At 49.4% G+C, this 17,299-nt stretch overlaps 1 protein-coding gene across 1 annotated transcript; it reads left to right on the top strand.

The window, feature by feature from the left end:
* The first annotated feature begins 452 nt into the window (after positions 1–452).
* On the top strand, positions 453–1,212 carry LOC127309619 (SKP1-like protein 4). The gene has a single exon (XM_051340401.2). The coding sequence runs from the start codon at positions 453–455 to the stop codon at positions 957–959; it is 507 nt and encodes a 168-aa protein (XP_051196361.1). The 3' UTR covers positions 960–1,212.
* Positions 1,213–17,299: the final 16,087 nt, after the last annotated feature.

Genomic DNA, 17,299 nt, shown 5'->3' on the forward strand with positions numbered 1-17,299 from the left:
TTTGAAACTTTTGCTTGCACATATTCATTTATATAGATATTATTTACATATAGCCGGAACACAATTCATGGAGACTGACGTGGCGAAGACCCCTTGCAGTCAATATTTCTAAACGATATACTTCGGATGATGACGCCGTAGCAACGCACGGGCAATTTTCCTAGTAAGAGATAAAGAGGAAGTATAATACACATCAGGTCCGGCCCAAATTACGCACGGTTGGCGGTCCGGTGGGCTCTCTCTCCCCGATACAAATTCAACTTGTGACAAGTTCGGAGTCCTTTTTCGACTAGGCATATCCATCGCCGCCGACTTCCCTGGCTGCGCTGCTCATCTCTGTGACCTATATATTCGGGCGCCGCCTCTCTGTTCCGCCACGCACCGATCCATCGATCGAAAGAGCACACGCACGCGACACAGATCGACACGCGCGTAGGAGATCGATCGGATCGATGGCGACTAGCAGCAGCAGCGCCGCCAAGACTGTGACGCTCCGCAGCTCCGACGGCGAGGAGTTCGTGGTCAAGGCGGACACGTTCGCGTCGGCGTCGGTGCTGGTCCGGAACATGCTGGAGGACGACTGCGCCGGCGGCGCGATTCCGCTGCCCCAGGTCACCGGCCGCATCCTCTCCCGCGTCATCGACTACTGCGACCGCCACTACGCCGACGCCGACGCGGCCACCTACGTCGCCGAGCCCTTCTCCTCGGGCGACCCCGACCTGGAGCGCTTCGACACGGACTTCATCGGCGGCGTCGACTACAACACGCTCATCGACCTCATCCTCGCCGCCAACTACCTCGAAGTGCCGCGGCTCCTGGACCTGGCCTGCAAGACGGTGGCCGACCAGATGAGGGGCAAGACCGTGGAGGAGATGCGCGCGCACTTCAAGATCGCTAACGACTACACCCCGGAGGAGGAGGCCGAGGTCCGCTCCGAGAACCCATGGGCCTTCGAGTAGACACACAAATCGCGCTGCCTCGACCCTCAGGACTTTTTAGTTTTGCGATTTTATTAGTTGCTGCCATGGACTAGCCAGTGTATTCCCATTGGGTTGTGTTCAACTGAATAGTTTCATATACACATCCTAGTTTGATGATACGTGATCACATCAAGCCACTCGTTCGTTTGCATCATTGCATGAGTTAGTTAGTTTTCTACTCCAAGGCGACATGAAGAGACATTCACGACATGCAGACTAATCTCAAATTCTCTCATGGAATCAATATGTTTGATACGGATAGTACTTAATTTGTACTACATATGTTTCATAATGTATGTTGCATACATCCTAGTCGTAATCCATTGAGTTAATCTCTACTATCTAAACCAATAGGGTTCTGTTTTCTACCACTAGGTTGTTACCTTTCTCGCGATCTTTCTCTTCCTTCCAGCGAAAAGTAGCATGATCTAACTGGGTCCATGGTGGAAGCTCATTGATCACTAGTCCCGGTCGATTTGAATAGCAGCGAAATCAGTAAAGCTGTCCCTTTGGGCAAATTATTGCACAAAATAAACTTCCTCGAAGTTATTTCACAAAATTGAACCTTAGGGTGTTACCATCTTTTGTGTAGCGTCCTTACAAATGGCGCCACCCTCTTGCCGGTGTGGCACACACGACCTAACAACTAATACGGTTGCACCATGCACTGAGGTGCTACCCCATGTAGCCGAGCTCCGACGCGCTATGCCGTTTAGCCTCTAGGTTCCATACTAGGCACTAGTTTTTTTTTTTTGCTAGCTTAAAAAATAAGCTACCCCTCCCCGGCTCATAAGCCATCTGGGCTTATTGCTTGGGCATGGGAAAACTAGTTCAGAAGCTCCAAGTAATAAACCGAGTGACTTATAGACGAAGTTGGGGAGAGGTCAGCTTGTTTTTAGAACTTGGTAGGATAGGGGTGAACATTTATAAGTCCGAGAGGGCAGTGCCGGACGCTGGGGCGCTACCCTCTGGGCATGCTGTTAGTAGAGTTATATAAAAAATCCAAATTTTAAGATTAAATAATACATCAACAATGTGCATTTAATATATGTGAAACAATTTTGTTCACTCGAGCGATACATCAAAGGGAACGGCTGTGTGGTGTTATCGATGACACCTCACTCTGTTTCTAGTCAAATATATATCTATCAAAGCAGAAAATTTAGATTCTATTACAATCTCTAGCCATCTCCATAGTCGTGCCTTTTTTCTTATTGTGTATAGTTTCATGAATTTACAAAATATACTGGATCTATTTTTACAATATCAAATGCACGACGGACACAATCTGGACCTCATGTCTATTTCTCATAGGCACCACATCTGAAGTTTGGTACAACTAACATAAGTCAGTTATCTTATCTACCAAAACTTTGCCTCGAGTACGTAAACAACATGAGTTAGCTGATATCCACCACCTCAAGAGGTTTGACATAAAACCTCTAGTGGTCGTGGTGCCAGCTCTAGCAGCAAGACCCGTTCAAAATGTTCCCGGCTATTTATACTACAATATTTTACTTCGTTAAACATATGTTCTTATTTTGAAAGCATTAAATTTGTGTTAATTTTAATGATAAAATTTGAGATGCTTACATTGAATACTAATTAGCAATGTGAACCCTATGTATGCATCATTCCGGTGTTTCTAACTACCACACATTTGAATGCTAAAATAAAACTATATTTAGTTCCTAAAATCTTTACTATTAAATTGCAATAGGTGACTGCCTGGTGTCACAAACGGGCCTCACAAACAATCCAAAGCGGTTTTTCCGTTTCGGCCCAATATCTCATCATCATCTTTACTCTTAAATTTGGATCGGTTGTACATCGTATGTCGCCTCCCTCCACTCTCTCAAACGCAGAGAGAGAAAGAAACCGATTATGAATCAGTAGGGTAACAAACGCAAAAGAAGCAGATCGATATGATTGCCTACATATATAAGAAGCACCGTCTTAGTTGGGCTCCTCATCGACCCTCGGCACATCGAGCTTCCGCTGGCGGCCCTCCCCTCGCAGCCACCGCCGACCGTCAACCAGGAGTTGTTACTGTGCAGCGAAGCTTCAAGCCATGGTGGCCGACTGCGTAGTGCACCCATCTCCCTAGCACCGTCGCTCGTGAGGGAGCCGAGTGCTACATCGTTGCCGTGGGGGCAAATCCAGGCGCGACAGGAAAGCCGGCGTGCTCGCTCTGTCGCCGCAGCAGCCGTCTGACGACCACGAGTGTATATCGTCCCTGACCGCCGCCGGTGGCGCGCCGAGGGGTGGGACTACCAGGGCACCAGGCGCAAATCTGCGAGCTGTAGCGGCATTGCCCTGAATGCGTTGCGGCGCGCGTCCGCGTTCCCCTGGTGTGCGTGCACGACGCGGTGGCCGGAAGCGTCTGCAACCTCCTCTTTGTGTACTCGCCTCTGTGTAGATGATGCCGGCACTGTCCGTGAAGCAGTAGTGCAGCACCCGTGGGCTGATTCAGCTTGCGGTGCTCGGCCAGGCGCTTTGCCGTTGCGATTTCCTTGAAGCTCATCGAGGCGAGCTAGCTGCTACTACATTGTTTTCGTCAGTTAGCGACGGCAACAAACTGATGGCCGCGCGTGTTGTGTGACAGTTGGGGCAACGTGGCCTTGACGATTCCAGAGAACGCGCCAGTCGTCGCTGGAGCTCTCTTTTGTTTTTTACTGAGAGTGAGTGAGAGAGAGGGCCTACTGCTAATGGCTGCGACATGTTAGTTGTCTTTGCTATGTCGAATTGTACACGCAGACGATGTTTAGTTATATATTCTCAAGAACCAAAAATATGATGTTTAGTCATTCTGATTCAAGAAGAAAAATATAATGTTTAGTCTGAATAATCTGTCTCTTTACTTCTTTGATATATTTACAAAACAGACAGGATGCAAAAAAACGATCGGGCGAGTAACATAATTTACTTCTGTAAGTGTCAAGTAGCTTGTAAACTCCTGAATCTACCATGTTAATCCTGTGAAGTGTTCGTCAAAAAAAAATCATGTGAAGTGCGAAGTAGCTCATGAAATCCCGAATCTAGCTAGCATGCAGGTCATCGAAAAGAATGATTATAGTGTGCTTGTTTCTTTTCTGAAAATTGTAGTGTAATTCAACTGATGGGTTTTGAATTAGCAGCATTCAGCGCTTAGTTCTTGTGGCAGATGCAAAATTTTAAAAATAGCACTTCATCTCTCCAAATTGTTATACTAGAATCTCAGATCAAGGCTTTTCAATGACATAGTATGCAAAAATTGGCTAGACGGGGAAGAGTGGTTATGATATAAATGTCTCCCGTAAGATGCCAATTTTGCAAGACCAACATTGAAGGAATGCCAAATTTGCAAGACCAGCATTGAAGTCATATGAGATATCCTTCTTTTTTGTATTAGATTAGATAATTTCTTTTCGTTTTCATTTTTATTGTTCTGTGAATAAGATTTGAGTGTAATGAAATATTTTCCTCCCGTATAGTTGCATTAGTTTGGAAGAACAATACAGCAACGCGCGCATAGAATAAATCAAGACACTTAACTGAATAAGTTATGTTCTTACTTTATATACATATGCACAGTTTTGAATGATTATAGTTTTCTGAAATCAATTTTCAAGCGGGAGATGATATTTTATGTTTCCAAATATAGTAGGACTACATGTGCATTATATTTTTATGTGCCCTCACAAAATAAAATTATAAAGATTGTGAGTCTTTCTATAGGAAAGCAAGCATAAGTGATATTATTCCAAACTCACTGATAATTTTTATAAGACGGACATATTATATGAACGGATATCCAAGAATTTTGTTACATTGAGAAGATCCAATGCCACAAGCAATCGAGGGGCCCGTAGCAACGCACGGGCATTCAACTAGTATTTTTATTTAATTTGGGATGTGAATATTTTTTTAAGATTATTTCACCGTACATCAAAACAAAAGGCAAAAGTATCACATTATTCCACAATTTCATGAAAACCCTCATGTATTATACTGTGTATATTTCCCCATAGGTGGAACTAAATAGATAATTCTAGAGGATAGTGCTAAAGATCTAAAGTACTTTTGTTTCAAGTTTTATTGCCCTTTGCTGTACAACTTGACTGTTTCTTATGCTCGTTTTAATTTGATGATACAAGATCAATAAGCTGCCCAACTATTTTCTACTACCACATAAGCTTACCTGTCATTTTGGTGGATGTTTATTAGCTTAATCCCCAAATTCAAAAAAGCAAACACACAATATTTATAGTTGATTACTGGATGTATGGCTACCTTTGCTCCCTCACACCATCCATTTGGATCAACACCTCTTCTTATTTATACAAGGGAGAGATCCACTAGTGGAAAACGGGGCATTAGCACAGGTTGGTAAGGGGCTTTTTTTTCCCTAAAGCCCCCGTTCCCCCTTTAGCACCGATTCAGTTAAGAACCGGGGCTAAAGGGGTACCACGTGGCTAACTGCCGAGCGCCCGGACGGAGAACCTTTAGCACCGGTTCGTAACACGAACCAGTGCTAAATGTTTCCGCCGCGGCAGCGTTTTGGTGCGCTTCCCTGCCAGGGAAGGTAATCAAAACGCTGCCGCGGCAGGGAAGTTCACTAAAACGTTGTCGCGGCAGAGTCTGCTGCCACACCGCATTTGAAACACGTTAATGCACACATATAGGAAACCATTATATTACACAAAAAACATCGTTATGAATATACAGATCGAAGTGACCTCTTTCATCGTGCTCTACCGAACATATTACATAATGGTACGGTACACACGTTCATGCATATATGTGTAAAATAGAATTTCTATGGATCATAGTTTTCCAAAATCGATTGGGCGCTGATGGTATTCTCCGTTTGGATCTATGACTTGCTCAATTAAGAATCCCGCCAATTCTTCTTGAATTTCTCGTACATGCTCGGTTGCTAGAAGACCGTCCCTGTCGTTGCCTAATCGACGGTACCTCGGAGGAGGGATCCTCACGAGGGGGAGAAGAAGTAGGGGCCATAGGGCGGAGTGCACACGGGACGGTGGTACGCGATTTACCCAGCTTCGGAACACCTGCACGATGACAGGGCCTACTGCTGCTTGTCTGGAATTATCTGGGCGCTTTCGCGATGTTACAATGAGTTGTGGTTGTGCCTCTAGGGCTCCCAGGATCCGTCTTATAAAGGCGCACGGATCTAGGGTTTACATGGAGAGTCCTACGCGGATACAGGTTGCCTAACTACGATACAATGTCTTGCCGTCTACGTCAAGGATCCACCCTTCCATCTATGTCGTACCGGATCCGGGTCCCTTAATGGGCCTTCGTGGATCCGGGTTCCTCCTCTAGGTCGGTCGGATCCGGCTCCCTGCTCCTGGGCTGGACTTCTTCCATCAGGATCAACAGCAACTGGGCCGCCCGATGGGCCACATGCCTCATCACCATCTGTGGGCCACCCGGGCTTGCCGGATCTAGGCACTGTCGATGGTACACCCATGAAGTATACCCACAACAGTAGCCCCCAGAGTTCTCCGAGTTTCGCCTGCTGTTTCCGCCTTTCTAGTCCATCATGATCTCCGGCAATATTGGTAACGCGGAGAAGCTTGAAGAACTCCAACTTCACATTTTCTTCTTTTCCCAACCTTTAGTCGGAAAATACTCCCATCCTGCGGGACTTCATCCATCGACGGTTCAAAATACGTCTCCGGGTTACTCTCCTGCTTTGCGAATGAGAGCTGTTGATCTTCACGCGACTACCCGGAATCTTAAAAGACTCAAACGGTTCCGCCAATTCTGGCGCCATTTTCGCGCGATTTGCGCGGTAACTTATCTCTAGCCATTTTTACCGTTTAGGGTTTTGGACACGTGTCACGCATCCAACGGTGCGACGCTTGCGTTCCGACCACAGGATGCGGAGCACGAATCTCGTCCCTCCGGCCTATAAATATCCGCCGTCGACCCCTAATCCTCATTCACCCCCATTCTACCTCTCTGCGAAGCGCCGCCCTCGAGCTTTCTCTCCGCCGTGCCGGAATCTGCCGGAACCTCACCGGAGTTTCGCCGGAGCTGCTTCGCCACCGCACAGAGTTCGTCCTGTTCTTAACTTCAGCGAGCCACCGCGCAAAAACCTCGTCGCCGGCGACTCCGACCACCGCGGAATCCATCACGGTGAGTCCTCGAACTTCGTCCTCGCGCCGTAGTTGGTAGGGATGAACTTTAGGATGACGACGTTGGATCCGACTAAACTTTGCATTTCCGCGATCTTTTTTATCTTCAGATGTCTTCCGCGACTCTGCCTCCCACCGCTGAGCCAATCTTGGCAACCCCAATCTCCTCCGCCCCTCCACCCTTCGTCCCAGTCCAGCTGGATCCTTCAAAAGATTCCGGCAAGGACGCCGAAGGGACCTCTGCTAACCCGGAGAAAGCCTCCGGGGAGGATCAGGCGGAGCACAAGGCGGAAGAGATCGCCGCCAAAAAGTCGAAGGCTCGTAAGCGAGATTCTGAAGCCAAGGGGAAATGGTGGCCTTGTACCACCACTGAGATGGAGCTGAAGAACCTCGAGGCGGAAGGCTTCCTGCAACCCGGAAGCTGGAGGTCAGTTCCAAACGCCTTAGCTCCAGCCCCCCAAGACAACGAGATGGTGCTGACAAAAGCACTAGTGGAGCGGGGCTTCTCATTTCCGCCTTCGGACTTCTTCCTGGAGATCCTGAAGGTTTATGGGCTCCAGCCCCATAACATATCTCCGAATAGCGTGCTTGCGATCAGCAATCACGTCACCCTCTGCGAGGGCCATCTCCGGGTAACTCCCGAGCTCTCCCTGTTCCAATATTACTTTACCGTCAAGAAGGAGAGGATCCGCCAGTCCACCGAGCTGGAGACGTGCAGATCCATCACTTTTATGATCCGCCCTGGCCGCGTCTACCCTCATACCGACCGCCACGAATCCGCGCGGTACTGGTCTGGGGGCTTCTTCTACTTGAAGGACGTCTACGACCCGGCGAGCACAAGGAGATTGCCGCCGTTCAAGAACTGCCCCGCCACCGAGCTTCCGGCATGGTCGCACTGCCCCCACCTCTCCGAGTCGCCCCAGCTCACACGCGCCGTAAGGCGGATCTGCAAGCTCACGGAAGAGGGGCTGACAGGGAAGGACCTGACCCTGTCCTGGTTCACCAAGCGGATCCAGCCGCTTCAACACAGGGATCGCCTGATGTTCCAGTACACAGGGCGCGACGACACAATGCGCGCCACAAAGGATAATCTCTCCGCCGACGCCATCGACAAGAGGATCCGGCTCCTCATCAAGATTCCGCGTGAACTTCACGTTCACGTGTGCAACAAAGATATTCACATGAATGATTCCGGAACCGCGGTACGTCGCCTTGACTTAGTCTATTGTTTCCTTTGCATCCAAACTTTTTGTCTAAGTGTTAGCTTTGTGCCTTAGCTCGAAGCCCTCGAGGAAGGCAAACTCGGAACTCTCGTCCGAGTCCCCACCACAGGCACCACGGATCCGGAGGCCGCATCGGAGGCGGGAGCTCACGATGCTCCGCGCCCTTCTAAGAGGAAGAAGCCTGCTCCCTCCAGTCCTGCCGCGAAACGTGCCCGCGAAGTGCTCAGCACTGCGGCTACTCGGAAGGCGGAGGCGGAGAAAAAGCGGCTGAAGCTTATCGACACCAGCAACAAAGGCCAGCCCGACATCCAGCAGTTCTTCAAGCCTTCCGGGTAAGCGCTTCGTTTCCGGAATACAAATTCTTCTGTTTTCACAAGCAAACCTTACTTAGTTGCTATGCTTTTTCCTTTTGCTGAAGTTCTGGAAGCCAGCCCCCAAAAGCTCCAAGAGTCCTGAAGAAGAAGGTCAAGCCGTCACCGGCTTCCGTCCCTGTTACACCTGAGGTGGAGATTCCGCCTAAGGCCTCATCTGCCTCCAAGCCGGATCCCAAGGACGTCATCAACCTCGATGACCTTCCTGAAGACCCCATCGGCCACGGCGATTCCGGCAAAGGCGCCTCCTCGACTACCCCTCCGCCTGATCAACCAAGCGCCACCTTCGCGGGGCCTACGGAGGAAGAGTATGAGCAGAAAGTGCAGCTCATCCACACCTCCGGCACGCTTCAGGCTAAACCTCAGCCAACTCCGTCTCTGCAAAAGCGCTCCCTCGCGGAACGCCACGCGGAAGTTTCCGCCATGTTGAACACGGTGTGGGGGAAGGCGGACGAGGAGATGCAAGAGCTCACCGATCTGCAGGACGGTCCGAAAGTGTTTTTCGCCAAGCACAAGGACGTGCGCCAGGTAACACTAGCCCCCAAGCATTGGGTCAGACATTTTTTCCGTGTAACATGTGTTAGCCGATGCTTTTCTCCAAATTGTACCTTAGGCGGAAATTTAAAACTTTATACCTCTAAGACTTTAAGTTCCTTGTCAGCCCTCAAGATTTTAACTCCTCTCTGCTTCTCAGACCACGCGGAAATTGCACGAAGATCTGCGCGTCCATGTGCTGGAGCAGATAACAGAGATCGAGGCACTGCGCCAGAACGCGGAAAACAGCCAGAAGGCTGTCCAGCTTTTGGAGACCCGCCTTCAAGGTACGAAATCCGAGTTTTAATCAGCATGCTGATACAACTGTTCATGATGCATAATATGTGTAATTTTCCGCCTACAGAAGAAACTGCCAAGCACTCCTCTTTCGATGATCTGTCCGCCAAAGTCAAGGTGCTGGAGGCGGAGAACGAGTCTCTCAAAACCTTCATCAAGGAATCCTCCGACAAGGAGAATGAGAAGAGGAAAGAGCTCTCCGAGAAGCATGCTCGCGAGTTGACGGAACTGAATGATAAACTAAAGAAGAGCCAAAGTCGAGTAACTTCCTTAGTGGCCAAGAACAAAGTTCAAGAGGCGGAGGCGGAGGCCATTGACAAGCTCATCTTCCGTAAGCGCTTTTTCCTTGTTGTTTCTCCGACTACTCCATATGTTATTCTCTCCGCGAGGGAACTGAACCCCAATCTTCCACAGCGAGCCTTGGCTTCGAGTGGTCGAAAGAGTCAAACCTCAAGAGGACGGAGGCATATGACGAAGCACGGATTTCCATCGACTCGCTGTTTGCAGCCTATCGCGGAATCGCCAAGTCCCTGTCTTTGAAGAGGGCCAAAACTTCAGTGATCGACACGATGACCAAGCTAATGGAGCAGGTGCCGGAATTCATCAAGGATTGGCAGGAGTCTTCCGCGCGCGGAGTCGCCTCGCTGGTCTTAGCCACCTGCAAGGCCCACTTCCCTTCACTCAGCTTTGCGGATGTTGCGCGCGGAATTCCAAAGGGTTCCGACATGGGCGCCATCCTCTCGGAAACCAAAGGCTATGATCAGCTGTTTGTCAGGCGAGTAAACCACTCGTTCTGGTATCACAAATACGATCTGCCCAAGGGGTTTTCCGATGCAGAGGAGGAAGAAGGCGAGCCGGAGTACTACGCGGAAGGCTCCGGGTCAAGCATCGAGCGTTCCAGAGAAGGCTCCGACGACGACTCCGGGGCTGGCTCCGGCGATAGTGATGGTGATGGCTCCGCGTACCAAGAATCTGAAGAGGAGGACTCCGAGTAGAGTTCCTGTTTAAACAATGAAACAATGTCGCATCATTTTGGCCCCGGAGTGGGTTTGTAATATAACTTAAATTCTTAAGTAGCTAGGAACGAAACAACTATGCATGGGGCGGAAACACTTATCCTGCTATCCTTTAATATTATTTGCATGTTTCGTTTTGTGTCGGAAAGCAAGTGCTGATCTCATTGTTTTCCGGCTTGCCCGCTTGACCTTCCGCGAGCCGGAAGACCTTTTGCCGGAAACACTCGCCAGCGGCGACGAAGCCCAATGGCAATCCGTCAATAACCGCGGAAACAAGCCCCCAAGCATAGGTGCCGGAAATTGCTACTAGGAATCCACGAGTTCGCAACAGAAAACAATTCGATCAGAAAACTTAAGCTTACGTCCTGAAGGACGATTTTTGAAAATCACAACTTTTATACACGCCTAGGCGGAAATATCCAGCTCTGCGGTTTTAGTCGGAAAACATACACGATCTAAAAATGAACAAGTAAAGGAGGTAAAAGACTCAGAGAGTGAACCACAAGCTTTATTTCATTGATCATGTATAACTATTACAGAGTTTGCAACTCGGAAAAATTATGCTAAGTGTAGAAAGGACGTAGCTGTGCAATGTTCCAAGGACGATCTGTCTCGTCGTAGATGTCATCCGGATCCTCACGCTTGCGTTTCCGGTGCCAATTAGCAGGTCTGTCCTTCAGCTCCCAGAAATCAACAAGGTAGCATGACCCGTTATGAAGCACTTTGCTAACGACGAAGGGTCCTTCCCACGGAGATTGCAGCTTATGGTCTTTCACCTGCCGAAGGCGGAGAACCAGGTCTCCAGCCATGAAAGAGCGATTCCGAACTCGACGACTATGATAGCGTCGGAGCTTCTGCTGGTAAATGGCGGAGCGCTGGTCGGCTAGATTCCGAGCCTCTTCGATCAGGTCCACAGATAGCTGTTTGGCCTCGTCAGCTGTTTCTTCATTATAGGCGGAAACTCGCGGTGAATCGTGGATGATGTCGGAGGGAAGCACGGCTTCGGATCCGTATACCAGGAAGAAAGGGGTAAAACCTGTTGACCTGTTAGGGGAGGTTCGTAAACTCCACAAAACAGCTTCCAACTCGTCTGCCCAAGCTCCAGCTGCTCGTCGCAGCGGTTCTTCGAGGCGTGGCTTAATTCCTGACAATATGAGGCCGTTAGCCCTTTCAACTTGGCCATTGGATTGTGGATGAGCCACAGATGAAAGGTCCAGTCGAATCCCTACTGTCTCACAATAATCCTTCAATTCTCCTTGTGCGAAGTTTGTGCCATTATCTGTGATTATGCTGTGCGGGATGCCGAATCTCATCACGAGGCTGCAGACAAATTTTAGTGTCGTAGCACCGTTGGCTTTTCTCACTGGCTTTGCCTCGATCCACTTACTGAACTTGTCAACAACGACCAAGAGGTATTCAAAACCGCCAGGAGATGATCTTTTTAATTTACCAACCATATCGAGCCCCCAGACCGCAAACGGCCAGGTGATAGGTATGGTCTTCAGCTCTTGGGCTGGAGCGTTTGGTTGAGTAGCGTAAATGCGACAACCTCGGCAGGTCTTGACTATTTTGTCAAGCATCTTCTTTAGTCATAGCCGCAAAAAACCTAGCCGAAAAGCTTTTGCAACGAGTGACCTGGGAGAGGCATGATGCCCGCAATCCCCTGCATGGATCTCTCTGAGGATCTCAATGCCATCTTGATTAGAGACGCATTTGAGGAATACCCCTGTTGCACTTCGTTTGTAGAGCTGTCCATCAACAATTGTGTAGGATCTTGCTCGCCTGATGATCTGTCGTGCGAGGACCTCGTCCTCCGGCAACTTATGATCAATAAGGTAGTCCAGGAAAGGCTGTGTCCAAGCCGGAATGACAGCCATTACTTCTTTGGCCGGAGATACTGCCACCTCTGGGTTTTCCGGGTTAGCGCCCTTCACCGAGGGTATCCGTAGATGCTCCAGGAAAATACCAGGCGAAATTGGCTTCCTGCCGGATCCGAGCTTGGATAGCATGTCTGCCGCTGCGTTATCGTCTCGCCTGACGTACTTGACTTCGTATCCGAGGAAATGTTTGGCGATCTCGTCAACTTCGTCTCTGTAAGCCGCCATGACGGAATTTCTGGCGTTCCAGGTTCCGGCTACTTGCTGTGCCACCAGGTCGGAATCTCCGCAACATATAATGTGCTTGATCCCTATCTCCTTGGCAATGCGCAATCCGTGTAGTAGAGCCTCGTATTCCGCCATATTGTTTGTAGCTTCGAAGTGGATCTGCAGAACGTACTGCAGTTCTTCTCTGGTAGGGGACTTTAGGGTGACTCCGGCTCCTGAGCCTTGATGCTGCTTGGATCCATCGAAGTGCATAACCCATGTCTCTGGTTCCGGCTCCAAATTTGCATCAGGAGCTTCCGTCCAATCTGCGACGAAATCTGCCAAGACCTGGGATTTTACCGCGGTCCTGGCTTTGTAGTTGATGTCGAAGGCAGATAATTCAATGCCCCATTTTACTGTGCGTCCTGTTGCGTCAGCGTTATTGAGAATCGTTGACAGCGGAGCTTTGCTCACGACTGTTATTGGATGCTCCTGGAAGTAGTGTCTTAGCTTCCTGCTACCTAGGAATACTCCATAGGCTAGCTTCTGAAAGTGAGGGTAGCGTTGTTTGGACTCCGTAAGGACTTCACTAATATAGTAGACTGGCCTTTGGACTCCATACTCATGACCTTCTTCCTGTCGCTCCACGACGATGACGAGGCTGATGACTCTATTGGTGGCTGCTAGGTAAAGGAGCATAGGCTCTGACTCTCCTGGAGCTGCTAGGATAGGTGGGGAGGTGAGTATTTCCTTCAACCCTTGAAGTGCTGCATCTGCTGCCTCATCCCAGACAAATTTGTCTGTTTTCTTCAATAGCTTGTACAGGGGTAGTGCCTTCTCGCCAAGACGGCTAACAAACCTGCTGATTGCTGCGACACAACCAGTTAGCCGTTGCACATCTTTGAGACAAGTTGACCATTTGATGCACAGGATTGCCTTGATTTTCTCCGGGTTAACTTCAATGCCCCTATTAGAGACAATGAAGCCAAGGAGTTTTCCAGCTGGTACGCCAAAGACGCACTTTAGCGGATTCAACATCATCTTGTATCGACGGAGATTCTCAAAGGTTTCTGTAAGGTCACTGATCAAGTCGGATCCCTTCCGACTCATGACCGCGATGTCGTCGACGTAGGCGTGTACGTTCCGGCCAATCTGGTCCTTCAAGCACCGCTGCATCGTACGTTGGTAGGTGGCACCTGCATTTTTCAAGCCAAAAGGCATAGTAACATAGCAGTAAGTGCCAAACGGGGTGATGAATGAGGTCGCCTTTTGGTTGGACTCCTTCATCCGGATCTGGTGATACCCGGAATACACATCAAGAAAACACAGAAGTTCCGCCCCTGTCGTCGAATCAATGACTTGGTCAATGCGCGGCAGGGGAAACAGATCTTTCGGGCAATGTTTGTTCAAGCCAGAGTAATCGATGCACATTCTTAGTATTTCAGAATTCTTTTTGGGTACAAGGACGGGATTTGCGATCCAATCAGTGTGGATAACTTCTATTACAAAACCTGCCTCTAGTAACTTTGCTAACTCCATTCCTATGGCGCGGCGCTTCTTGTCTCCAAAGCATCGCATAGCTTGCTTCACCGGTTTAGCGCCCGGGTTTATGTTGAGGTAGTGCTCGGCGAGTTCCCTTGGTACTCCGGACATGTCAGAAGGCTGTCATGCGAAGATATCCATGTTAGCTCGGAGGAACTCGACGAGCGCGTCTTCCTATTTAGGGTCCATGTTGGCTCCGACTGAGACCTGCTTGGAATCGTCGCCTTCCTTGAAGTTGACTTTCTTGGTTTCTATCGCGGCCTTGAAGGAGTTTTTGTGCTCGGAGATCTGCTTCTTGGTGGTCTACATTTCAGTCGGATCCACCGCGGCTCTGTAGCCTTTCAGCTCTTCTCCAGATATCACAGACTCTGCGAAGGCGGCTTCGCCCAACTCGCACTCATGAGCCTTTTTGTAGTCTCCAGATACGGTAATCATACCATTAGGACCCGGAATCTTGAGTTTGTTGTAGATGTAGCACGCTCTTGCGTGAAACTTGTGGTAGGTGGGCCTGCCGAAGATGACGTGGTAGGAGCTCTTGAAGGGCACAACTTCAAACGTGATCTTCTCTTCGCAGAAATTGTGAACATCGCCGAAGGCCACGGGAAGTGTGATGCTGCCGAGGGAATTCGCCTTTTTACCCGGAACCACGCCATGAAACTCAGTGTTGCTGTGTTTGAGCTGTTCCTTGGTAAGGTTCATCCGCTCTAGAGTCTCTAGGTACATGATGTTCAAGCTGGCTCCGCCATCCATGAGGCACTTGGAGAAGTCATACCCGTCTATGCGGGGACTTACAACCAAGGCGTAGCACTCTTTTGGCACAATGGTAGGGTGATGCCCCTGTCAAATGTGCACGGGACTTCCGACCACCTGACATACTGCGGCACAGCTGGAACTGTGGCGTTCAGGATCCGGATAGCTGACTTGGTAGCGCGGACTGTTGGGGTTCCGAGGAAGGTGTGGTACGCGCCCACACTCTTTTTCTCAAAGGGGTTGGATTTACCTGCGGACCCTGCCTTGGGATCCGGCGAGTTATCATCCTCGTCCATCGCCTCGGAACTTTCCTCCTCTTTGTCCTTGTTCTTGCCCTTGCCTCCTTTGCCGCGTGGGCGGTGCTTCCGGGCTCGCTTGTATCCTGCCTCCGGGTCGTTCTTCAGATCATTGACCCACTTGCAGTTGCGGTTGGTGTGAGTGGACTTCCCCGTGACTGAGACCTTTGGAGTTGCGAACGGCTGCTGCTCAGTGGGCGTTGCGAAGGTGATCCTGCGGGGAGCTATCAACTCTCGCCGAACCCTTTCAACCTCATGATGAGCTTCAACGATCTTGTCCTCCCAATGCTTTCGGAGTTCCTTGACCTTTGTCAGTCCTTCGTCTACCTCCTGCTCGCGCTGGATGAACTCTTCCACAAAAACTGTGGCATGCTTCCTTTCCTCAAGCATTGCGGCTGCGGTGTCCTTGAACTTCTTGGCTGTGGCCAGCTGTAGGATAATGTTGCATAGAAAACAAAAAATTTCCTACCGCGAACACGCAATCCAAGCCAAGATGCAATCTAGAAGACGGTAGCAACGAGGGGGTATCGAGTCTCACCCTTGAAGAGATTCCAAAGCCTACAAGAGGAGGCTCTTGTTGCTGCGGTAGACGTTCACTTGCCGCTTGCAAAAGCGCGTAGAAGATCTTGATCACGATCGGTTCCGGCGCCACGAACGGGCAGCACCTCCGTACTCGGTCACACGTTCGGTTGTTGATGAAGACGACGTCCACCTCCCGTTCCAGCGGGCAGCGGAAGTAGTAGCTCCTCTTGAATCCGACAGCATGATGGCGTGGTGTCGGTGGCGGTGGAGAACTCCGGCGGAGCTTCGCTAAAGCTACGCGGGAGATATGGAGGAGAGGGGGGCGGCTAGGGTTTGGGAGGGGGTGGCCGGCCTCAAGGGGGTGCGGCCAACTTGTGGCTTTGTGGTGGCCGGCCCCCTCCCCTATGCCCCTCATTATATAGGTGGAACCCCAAGTGTTGGTATCCAAGTCTTCGAATAAGACCCGAACCAAAAAACCTTCCATATGGAGGGGAAACCTAGCCAAGCTAGGACTCCCACTAGAGGTGGGACTTCCACCTCCCATATGGGGGGTGGCCGGCCCCCTAAGGGGGAGTCCACTTGGGACTCCTCCCCCACTAGGGTTGGCCGGCCATGGAGGTGGAGTCCCATGTGGACTCCACCTTCCTTGGTGGTTTCTTCCGGACTTTTCTAGAACCTTCCATAGAACCTTCCGCGACATTTTAATTCACATAAAATGACATCCTATATATGAATCTTATTCTCCGGACCATTCCGTAACTCCTCGTGATGTCCGGGATCTCATCCGGGACTCCGAACAAATATTCGAACTCCATTCCATATTCAAGTACTACCATTTCAACATCCAACTTTAAGTGTGTCACCCTACGGTTCGTGAACTATGCGGACATGGTTGAGTACTCACTCCGACCAATAACCAATAGCGGGATCTGGAGATCCATAATGGCTCCCACATATTCAACGATGACTTTAGTGATCGAATGAACCATTCACATACAATACCAATTCCCTTTGTCACGCGATATTTTACTTGTCCGAGGTTTGATCTTCGGTATCACTCTATACCTTGTTCAACCTCGTCTCCTGACAAGTACTCTTTACTCGTACCGTGGTATGTGGTCTCTTATGAACTCATTCATATGCTTGCAAGACATTAGACGACATTCCACCGAGAGGGCCCAGAGTATATCTATCCGTCATCAGGATGGACAAATCCCACTGTTGATCCATATGCCTCAACTCATACTTTCCGGATACTTAATCCCACCTTTATAGCCACCCATTTACGCAGTGGTGTTTGGTGTAATCGAAGTACCTTTCCGGTATAAGTGATTTACATGATCTCATGGTCATAAGGACTAGGTAACTATGTATCAAAAGCTTATAGCAAATAACTTAATGATGAGATCTTATGCTACGCTTAATTGGGTGTGTCCATTACATCATTCATATAATGATATAACCTTGTTATTAATAACATCCAATGTTCATGATTATGAAACTAATCATCCATTAATCAACAAGCTAGTTTAAGAGGC

The sequence above is a fragment of the Lolium perenne genome, chromosome 6, assembly GCF_019359855.2.
Source record: "Lolium perenne isolate Kyuss_39 chromosome 6, Kyuss_2.0, whole genome shotgun sequence".
Taxonomy (NCBI): domain Eukaryota; kingdom Viridiplantae; phylum Streptophyta; class Magnoliopsida; order Poales; family Poaceae; genus Lolium; species Lolium perenne.